Raw genomic sequence first — 10,765 nt, 5'->3', positions numbered from 1 at the left:
GTGTGTGCCAGACCAAGGTGCCACCAAGGAGGTTCCCCTTCCCTAAGGCAGAACCCTGGAAAGAATGTTTGAGACCTTTGAACTCCTTGGTTCCCTGAGGCCTTGCAGTGTCACAAAGGTCCCTTGGTTCCATGAGGTTCATTGGTGTCATCATGGTCTCTCTCCCTGGTTACATGAGGTTCATTGGTGTCACCATGGTCTCTCTCCTTGGTTCCAGGAGGTTCATTGGTGTCACCATGGTCTCTCTCCATGGTTCCAGGAGGTTCATTGGTGTCACCATGGTCTCTCTCCATGGTTCCATGAGGTTCATTGGTGTCACCATGGTCTCTCTCCCTGGTTCCAGGAGGTTCATTGGTGTCACCATGGTCTCTCTCCTTGGCTCCAGGAGCCATCACAATGTCACAACAGCCCCCTGGTTCCAGGAGGTTCCTGCAGCAGGACTTCCCCTGTGGCACAGCACAGCTCATCTGTTCTGTCCATCAGCTGGGCCATCACTCAGGGCATCTTCCCCCTCTCAGCAATTGCTGAGATAACCCAGGCTGGACATCTGTCCTGTGCTGAGTTATCTCTGGTGCCAGGGAGGTGGAATTCCCAGCTGTCCATGAACATCATGCCTTGAGAGCAGACTGAAGGGAGGGAGATAAGCCTTGAATTTCTGAGTGACACACACTTCAGTTTAAAAAACTATAAAATATACACTAAACTTGCACCATACAAAACTCTTCTGCATAGTCCCTGGAAACAGGTAGGGCTTCACTCCCAAATCTGGATGAATCTTTGTGGTTCCTTTTCTGGAAGCTGAGTGAAAGGGCTCCATGTGCACTCCCTCATCAGTTCAGTGGTAAGTTCCATTGACTCCTGATCTCTGCTATTTCTTCACTGGCTGTAATATAGGTAACTTTATTGAGCACTGTGTTTGTAGTTCTGTTTATCCTGCGCACTACGTATGTTACTTAAAGTCTCTTGTCTGTTAATCTTGAGTCCATTCAAAATAAATATTTCATTTTATACTAGACATAATTTGCCATTCTAAAGAACTTGTGAGCAAAGGGAGTTTGGGGATCAGGTATCCTGAAACAGATCTACTGCCAGAAACCTGAGCATAAGGCAGGACTTGTCTAAGTTTTCACTAAAGTTTTAACATATTTCATTTAAAACAATGAACAAGAAATTTTTTCCCATTTATTCTTTTCCTGTTTATAGATTGATATCACCAATCTCCAGCTGATATTGATCCCCAGCACCTCCTCACGCACTATGAACAGATATGAACATCAAGACCCTTTATGGCTGACAATCAGTCACACTCTGTCCCTACCCCCACCCCACCATTTCCCTCATCCAAGCCCTGGCACTCAGAGCAGCCCAGTGCAAATCTGAGCTTCCTCCAGTCCAGGCTGTGCCTGCAGCTTTCAGCTCCTTGGCACCAAGTCCCAGCTGCTTTCCTTGGAGAAGGAGCTGCCCCAGACACAGAGGGATGTTCATTTGGGGTCAGCAAACAGAAGCCAAGGCAGGCCCAGCTCCATGGCAAACACAAGTGCAGCCCAAGGAGTGCTGGGCAATGGAGCCACATGCAGGGGTGTCCCCAGGGCTCAGGACTGGGGCCAGGGCAGTTCAATGTGTTCCTTGCTGATCTGCACCAGGGCATGGAGGGCACCCTGAGTCAGTGTCCAGGGGAGCCCAAGCTGGCTGGGAGTGTGGCTGTGCTGCAGGGCAGCAAGCTCTGCACAGGGATCTGGCCAGGCTGGAGCCATGGGCCCAGGACAATTGGATGAGCTTCAGCAAGGCCAAGGGCCAGCTCCTGCCCTGGGCTCACAACCACCCCAAATCCCTGGCCGTGCCCTGCCCCTGATCCCCACAGCCTGTCCTGTTTCCTTCATCCCTGCATTGCCAGGGACTTTGTGGGACAAGGGAGCTCTGCTGTGCCTATGGAGGGAGGTGCAAGAGCCACCAGTGCAGTGGGCACCACAGCTCATCAGGTTTGTGTCCTTTGGGGGTCAGGAACTGCTGAGACTCAGAGGCACAGAAAGGTTTCTTTTAATGGCTAAGATAAAAAAAGTGTACCAACGATATAATTTATTAAACATCAAAATTCTTCCCTCAGCTCTGTGCAGTGTCAAAGCAGTGCCTAACATTTCTTCCATGCACATGGGATTTCCGTGCAGGAACAGTTTTAGACAAAGACATTAGGAAAACCTGATTCTGTGATAGATGTAAACACAATTATGATGTTGACTGATGTGGAATGACCAGAGAACAACTGCAGGAGGAAATCTGGGAGCAATGGGAAGGCCATAGGACCAGCTGGTCTAGTGAACAGACATCCTCAGACATGGCCATTTAAACAGGAGAGGTGGAAACCCCCAAATTGAGAGGGACATGAAATAACAGACAGTACAGTGGTATCACAGGTAGAGGGAAAGAGCAGGATTTCTTCTCCTGCCATCAGTACACATCCAGAAAATTTACGTTCTCTCCTGGTGGGAAAACTTGGACGTTTCTTCAAGTACTCAAATACCCCATCTTATGACATGTGGTCACGCACCTCGCAAGCTGCAGGTTCCCAACATCCCCAGGACTGCTCTTGTCCCATAAACATCTCCTCTGGCCCATTCCAAAATTGGGATTAACATGGAAAATATTTTATCAAGTCTGCAGAAACTGGGTCAGACCAAGTGGTTCAAGGCTGGATTTGGTCTGAATCTGGAAATCCCAAAAGACAGAAACAGCATCATTTCAGAACCTGTCTGAGCCCATGGGAACAAGAGTTTTCCACATGTCCTGTCAGATCTCCCCTCTGTCCCCCTTTCCACCCACTGTCTTTTGTCTCCCCCCTGGCCCCCCGGTGAAGATCCTGGCTCTGTGTTCTCCATCAGCTCCTGGCTGGCACTGCCAGGCTGGGATGAGGAGCCCCTCAGCCTTCCCTGCTCCGGGCTGGACAAGCCCAGCTCCCTCAGCCTCTGCTCACAGCCAAAGGGCTCCAGCCCCACCTTGGAGGCCCTTCCCTCACCCTGCTCCAGCTGCCAGACATCTTTCCTGCCCTGGGCAACCCAAACCAGGCCCCAGTGCCCTGGATAATCCACGTCCTTGATGTCCTGGTCCCACAGCCCTGGGTGCTCCTGCCCTGCCTCGCTGCCAGGGCACACGGCTGCCTCCTGCCCAGCTCCTGCCCACCAGGAGTTTTCTGACAGGGCCTGGTGGATACAGGGAGGGCTGTGGATGTTGTCTGCTTGAACTTTAGCCTTTGACACCCCATCCCACAGCATTCCCTGGAAAAGCTGAAGCCTGTGGCTTGGAGCGGTTCACCCCTCCCTGGGCTAAGAACTGGATGGACATCGGGGCCCAGAGAGTGGTGGGGAATGGTGCCACATGCAGCGTGTGTGCAGTGGTGTCCTGCAGGGATCAGTGTGGGCCCAGTCCTGTTTAACATCTTTATTGATGATGTGGAGAAGGGAGCACAGTGCACCATCAGCAAATGTGCAGATGGCACCAAGCTGGGTGTGAGTGTGGATGTGCTGGAGGGTAGGAGAGCTCTGCAGAGGGACCTGGACAGGCTGGATCCAGGGCCCAAATCCAACAGGGTGAGGTTTAACAAGACCAAGAGCTGGGTCCTGCACCTTGACCACAACAACCCCTGCAGTGCTCCAGGCTGGGGACAGAGTGGCTGGAGAGGGGCCAGGCAGAAAGGGACCTGGGGGCAGTGATGGACAGCAGGGTGGACATGAGCCAGCAGTGTGCCCAGGTGGGCAATGGCACCTGGCCTGTGTTATAAGTGAGTTACAGGAATTGATAGAAATATATTTGATTAGATTAAGTATGATTTAGTGAGTAAGTTACAGTAAGTAAAAGAGTGTTGTGTGATTGGGGAGTTTTTGTGTTATTAATGGTTCATGATTTTTTATTTGATAGTTTTGATTTATATATTTTTTAAATTTTTGTGTTATGTATCTTTTTTGTTGTGTTTTGTGTATATGTGGTGTGTTGTAAGGGGTTTTTTTTGTTTTCTAGTCGTTGTGAAGATGAAGGTTTTTTATTATTTTGGTGTTTTGACGAATTTTTATATATTTCTTATATAATTTTTAGGATTTTTAATTTTTATTTATTATATTGGATGGTTGTAGTTAGATTTCATGTTTGTAGTGAGGTTGTATATTTGTAGTTAGATTTTGGGAAATATATATTTTGGGGTTTTTTTGTTGTTAATTAGGTTTGGTGAATAAATATTGATTGCATTTTGTTTTATTATTTTTTATTTTTTTATTGAACTGTTGTAATTTTTTATGATTTAGAATTCGAGTTTTAGTTAAGATTGAGGGTTTTTTGTTGGTTTATATTTTGTTTGGATGAGTATGAAATGGGTAGTTTTTAGGTGGATTTTTATAATAGTAATTATTTTGTTAAGAATATATGGTTTAAATGATAAGTTAAAATTAGTAATATTATTAGTTTGGTAAGAGATGATAAGAGGGTGGTAAGTTATGGGGAATGGTTAAACTATGATTTATATTAATTTTGTTGGGTGGTTTTTGTGTTTTGATTTTTTTATTTTTTTGTAGTTTTGTTATGGTATTTTGTGTAATTTTGGTATGATTTGTATATATATATAGGGTTTTTTTAAAAATATTGTAAAGTTTTTTTTTGTGGTAAAAATATTAATGGATGAGGAATGGTGTGACCATCAGGAGCCGAGCTGCTGTGCCACCCCTGACCTGCCCCCACCTCTGCACACAGATATTGCTGCTGCAGCTCTAGAGAAGGGAGCAGAAGGAAGCTCCAAAGAAAGGAGATCTCCAGTAAAAACAGTTTTGGGAGATCCTTTAGTTAATTTAAAGCTACAGAGAACAGAGCCCGTCCTGGACAGAGTCTGGGGCCAGAGCAAAGGAGGAGAGACAAAATAATATCACAAATATGGGCATGATTTTGTGCACAAATTATTAGACTAAAACAAACGTAAAAAATTCCAGCAATGAAGGGGAAAAAAAAGAATTCTCAAAAATTACTCATATTACAAGTGAGTAGGAGATATTGGCAACTTGCACAAATTGGAAAGGTTTACTGTTTCTGAAACCATGCAGTCATCAGTGTCCACACTGCAGCCTTGAGCTCCTGGTTCCTCAGGCTGTAGATGAGGGGGTTCAGGGCTGGAGGCACCACTGAGTACAGAACTGACAGGGACAGATCCAGGGATGGGGAGGAGATGGAGGGGGGCTTCAGGTAGGCAAATGTGGCAGTGGTGATAAACAGAGACACCACAGCCAGGTGAGGGAGGCAGGTGGAAAAGGCTTTGTGCCTTCCCTGCTCAGAGGGGATCCTCAGCACAGCCCTGAAGATCTGCACATAGGAGAAAACAATGAACACAAAACAACCAAATACCAAACAACTACTTACAGCAATGAGCCCAACTTCCCTGAGGTAGGAGTGTGAGCAGGAGAGTTTGAGGATCTGGGGGATTTCACAGAAGAACTGGCCCAGGGCATTGCCATGGCACAGGGGCAGGGAAAATGTATTGGCTGTGTGCAGCAGAGCATTGAGAAAGGCACTGGCCCAGGCAGCTGCTGCCATGTGGGCACAAGCTCTGCTGCCCAGGAGGGTCCCGTAGTGCAGGGGTTTGCAGATGGACACGTAGCGGTCGTAGCTCATGATGGTCAGGAGGGAAAACTGCTGAGATGAAGAACACAAAGAAAAAGAGCTGAGCAGCACATGCAGAGTAGGAGATGTTGTTGGTGTGCCAGAGGGAATTGTGCATGGCTTTGGGGACAGTGGTGCAGATGGAGCCCAGGTCAGTGAGGGCCAGGTTGAGCAGGAAGAAGAACATGGGGGTGTGCAGGTGGTGGCCGCAGGCTACGGCGCTGATGATGAGGCCGTTGGCCAGGAGGGCAGCCAGGGAGATGCCCAGGAAGAGGCAGAAGTGCAGGAGCTGCAGCTGCCGCGTGTCTGCCAATGCCAGCAGGAGGAAGTGCCTGATGGAGCTGCTGTTGGAGATTTGCTGTGTCTTGACATGGGGATCTGTAAGAACAGTAATCATGGAATAGTTTGGTTTGGAGATGACTTGAAATATCCCAGCCCAGCTTGGTGTCACTTTCCCCCCACTGCCTGCCCAGGGCTCTGCTGCCTGGAGCTCTCCCTGCCAGCTGCTGCTTCCCTGTGCCCAGGGCTGGGCCCTGCCAGTGCTGCCAGAGCCCAGCCCAGCCCTGGGGGCTCAGCTCTGCCCTGCAGACCCCTCCCAGCACAGGGCACTGCCAGGGCCAGCTCTGCCTCTGCAGGCTCTGATGGCAATGGCAGAGCAACCCTGAGGAGGCTGGAAAAGCAACACTGATGCTGCCTGTAAGGGAACGTCTGCTGATTTCTTTCTTTGCCTAGTTCATTCAGACATGAGAGAAATTGTTTTTATTGTTCTCAACCTGAACAGACATATGAATATCAAGGTTCAATTTTCCATCTACGTGACCCTGAGCAGTAGATTATAAAATCAGGATTTTCCCTTTTATGCAGCCCCTGACTTGCTGTGCTCCCTTTATAATCTATTTGGAAATGTTCTGGAGTTAAATGTCGTGCTGGGATCAGTCCTGATCATTGCACCATCCTCACCACCCAAGGAGAACACTTCCAAGTCTCACCAGCTGTCTCCCTCCACCCAGACCTTGTCCCCCAGTGCTGTCAGCAGCTCCCAGGGCTGGCTGAGAGCTGTCCCTGGCAGGCAGCAGAGTCCCTGCCCAGCACAGCACCCTGGGCTGCAGGACCCTGCTCTGCAGGACAGCCCTGGGCACCCCTGGCTGCTCTACAGGAGAGAGAATCAGAGAATGTACTCACAGAGTCTGTGGGCATTGGGATGTTCCAGCTTTAGGAGATCCCTGCAGGAGCTGCAGCTGCATTGTCCTGCAGCCAGAGGCTTCCTGTGTCCAGGGCTGGGAGTGATTCTGCCCCAGGCACTTGTGAGCATCTTCCCAGCCCTGACTGATTGAAGCTCTCTGTGCCTCTGTGCTGTGCCCAGGGTGGCTGCAGGCAGTGCCCCAGCCCTGCTGGGCTGGGAGAAGAGCTGCTCATCAAGAGAAATGGGTTTTTAAAGCTCTTCCTGGTTGCCAGGATTGTCCTCTATGCCAGGATACCAGTCCAGCTCAGCAGCACAGACACAGCACAAGGACTTTAATGACCCTCTAGTGGATTTGGTGCTGTTTACATCAGACTTAGTCCCTCAGAGAGTGTGTTCAAAAAACTTGTCAAGAACTCAATCTCACATTGAAACTTCAAAATATCTTAAACTTTAAATAGATCCCACTGAGGGACAGGACTGAGAAAGTGTCTGCACTTTCCAGTTAGAGAAGAACATTGGAGGCAGTGATGACAATTGAGGATAAACAAGGGGAAGGTGTCTGTGATGCTGAGCAAACCTGGATGTGTCTCAGCAATGCCAAGGGCCAAGGGCTGAGCCCCAGCCCCTGGCAAGGCAGATCCTGTCCCTCCCTCCTTGCTCAGGGCTCTTCCCGGGGCACTGGGCTCTGGGGATGTGCAATGCCAAGGGCAGCACCATGGGGCGGCCCCTGCCAGGCTGCTGAGCAGGGACAAGGAGGCAATGAGGCCCCAGCACAGCAAGGCTCACTTGTCCCCTGCTGGCCAAGGGCCCAGGGCCAGCAGCCATGGCCAAAGTGCTGCAGCACTTGGCTCTGGCAGGGCCTTTCAGCTGCTGCCCATCCCTGTGCCCTCTGCAGCCCAGGCTGTCCTACGGTGTCCATGCCCTGCCCCTCTGTCCCTGCAGGCTGTCCTCATCCCCCGGCTGCCCCACCTGGCTGGCCCCTTCCTTTGCTGACAGCTCTGCGTCCTGCCTGCCTCTGCCTGCACACACAAAGCCTTGGGCTGCTCCTGACTCCTTCTGGATGCCAGGTTTCACTACAGCCCTGCCCTGCGAGTGAAATTTCTTTAACCTTGGGTCCAGTCTGGACCATCCCAGCTGCTCTTGGCATCAATTCTTTCTTTTTTTCTCAGGCTGTTTTCAACTATGTCCAAAGGATCCCCTATCTATGAAACCTCCCTTCAATCCCTCCCTGGGCTCTCTTCTGTCCTCAGTCTCCACTCCACTGAACACAGAGCTCCTTTGTCCTTATACATTGGTCATTTTCTTGCAGCGTCCAGACCCAAACTTGGGAGATTCACAGAATTCTTAGAATTCACAAAACTCACAGAATGAGTAGGTTGGAAGAGACCTTCAAGAACATCAAATCCTACCCATGCCCTAACACCTCAACTTGACCATAGTCACAAGTTCCATATTCAGACTTTTTTTTTAACATCCATGGGTGTTGACTCCACCACCTCTCCAGGCAGACCATTCCAGTACTTTTATTGCTCTTTCCGTGAAAAACTCTTTTCCTAGTATCCAGCCAATTGTTCCCTTTAAACAATTTGAGGCTGTGTCCTCTCATTCTGTCAGTTGCTGCCTGGTGATCTCTGGGCCCTCTCCAAGGTGTTGGCAAATGAAAATATTCTGCTCATAGTCTAAGGAAATCACCAGAGAACAAGACAGCCAAACCTGTCTGTCCTGGCTACTTTTGTCTAGTCCCAGTTCTTGGACAGATGTAATTTTGGAGGTGGAATCCAGATTTGGGCATTGGCAGCTTGGTAAGGAGGGCAGTTCTTTTCCACTGGAAGGAAAGCACTGAGTCCCAGTGTGTGGTGGTAGATGAGAGACAGCCCTCAGGAGGCCTGGGCTAGCCTGGGCTGTCTGTCCTGGCAGATTTTGGCTGGGAGCAACCCTTGTATATGAAGAACTTTTCATGGGGATTGCCAATTCCAGCCCTGGGCACCTGGAAAAGGGGATGGTTCTGCTCCACAGGAAGGAAAGCCCAGAGCCCCAGTGTTCCAGGGGCTGATGAGAGGCAGCCCATGACATGCCAGGATCAGCTGGACTGTGCAGGTGGCCCCCAGGAGGCCAAACCATCCCCACCCATTCCATATCCCCTTGGTTCCTTGAGGCCCCACACTGTTGCCATGGTCTCCATGGATCCATGGTGCCCTACAGTGTCACAATGGCCCTTTGGTTCCATGGCGTCCCAAAGTGTCACAATGGTCTCCACAGGATGGAAACCACAGATCCCCAGTGTTTCAGGGGCTGATAAACTGCAGTCAGCAGAGGCCAAGGCATGACAGACCTCTCTGTCCTCGCAGGTTTGTATGGAAATAACCCTTGGATATTTGAAATTTTTTAATGTGGAACCCCAGTTTTACCCTTTTTTGGCTGGAGGAGAAGGCCAGTTCTTTTCCATAGAAAGGGATGCACAAAGCCCCTGGGTTTGGAAGGCAGGTGAAAGTTGTTCCTCAGGAGGCCAAGGCCAGCCAGACCGGACTGTAATGGCAGCTTTTGTGTAGGAGCAATCTTTGGATCTAGGAGTTTTGGAGGCAGAATCCCCATTTTGGCTATGGGCACCTGGAGAAGTAGGATGGTTCTTTTCCATAGGAAGGAAAGCACTGAGCCCCAGTGTTTCAGGACAGAATAGAGGTGAGTGCCAGAAGCCAAGACCAGCCAGACCTGTGTGTCCTGGTAACTTCTGTCTGGGATAGAGTCTTGCAGTAAGGAATTTGGGAGGAAAAGTACCAATTATATTGATGGGTGCCTGTGCAAGAGGTACTTTTCCTTTCCATTTGAAGGAAAGCCCAGAGCCCCAGTGTTTCAGGGGCATATGAGAAGAGAGCCTTGACATTGTAAAGGAAGTTGGACCTGTCAGGCCAAGCCAACCAGACCTGTTCCCTGTTCCAAGGAACCCTGCAGTGTCACAATGGCTGTGTCATGTTGGATCCTTGGTTCCATGAGGGCTTGCTGTGTCATACTGGTCCCTTGTTTCTAAGGGGTTCCACAGTGTCACAATGGTCACTTGCCTCCATGATGACTTGAAATGTCACGTGAGTGATGTAACCCATCTGCCAGTCTTCCCCATATATATTTGGACCACCGCCCCCCATACCAGAGGGGCTTCACTCGCTTGGCTGCTTGATGGCAGCACACGTCTCACAGTCATGGATAACCTGGGAAATACTGTCCATGGTGAGATCCACCCCTCGGTCTCGTGCCCACTTATAGGTAGCATCTCTGCCTTGGTGACCTGAGGCATCGTGGGCCCATCGAGCCAGGAACAACTCTCCCTTGTGTTGCCAGTCTAAGTCTATCTGTGACACCTCTATCCTTGCAGCCTGATCTACTTGCTCATTGTGTTGGTGCTCCTCATTAGCCCGACTCTTGGGGACATGGGCATCTACATGACGGACCTTTACGGGTAGCTTCTCTACCCGACTGGCAATGTCTTTCCACTCATCAGCAGCCCAGATTGGTTTTCCCCTACGTTGCCAGTTAGCTTTTTTCCATCTTTCCAGCCAGCCCCACAGAGCATTGGCTACCATCCATGAATCAGTGTAAAGGTAGAGCTTTGGCCACTTCTCTCTTTCAGCAATGTCCAGGGCCAGCTGAACGGCTTTGAGTTCAGCAAGTTGACTTGATCCACCTTAGCCTTCAGTAACTTGTGCAACTTGTCGTGTGGGGCTCCATACGGCTGCTTTCCACTTCCGGTTCATCCCCACGATGCGACAGGAACCGTCAGTGAAAAGAGCGTAGCGAGTTTCATCTGCTGGCAGTTGGTTGTATGGCGGGGCTTCATCAGCCCGGGTCACTTGTTCTTGCTCCTCTTCATCGGCAAGACCGAAATTTTCACCTTCTGGCCAGTTTGTAATTATTTCCAAAATCACAGGGCGATTTAGGTTTCCGATATGGGCGCGCTGTGTG

The 10,765-nt window shown here is 49.8% G+C and overlaps 1 protein-coding gene across 1 annotated transcript; it reads right to left on the bottom strand.

The window, feature by feature from the left end:
• Positions 1 to 3,451: 3,451 nt before the first annotated feature.
• On the bottom strand, positions 3,452 to 5,610 carry LOC134057360 (olfactory receptor 14J1-like; the record flags this gene model as incomplete). Its single annotated transcript, XM_062514349.1, has 1 exon — positions 3,452 to 5,610. A coding segment is annotated over one exon (558 nt), but the record flags the coding sequence as incomplete, so codon positions are not given.
• Between the last annotated feature and the right edge of the window lie 5,155 nt (positions 5,611 to 10,765).

Source organism: Cinclus cinclus, unplaced genomic scaffold, assembly GCF_963662255.1.
Source record: "Cinclus cinclus unplaced genomic scaffold, bCinCin1.1 SCAFFOLD_32, whole genome shotgun sequence".
NCBI lineage: Eukaryota > Metazoa > Chordata > Aves > Passeriformes > Cinclidae > Cinclus > Cinclus cinclus.
Note: the sequence above shows the minus strand (reverse complement) of the source record. Positions and strands in the feature narration are given on the sequence as shown.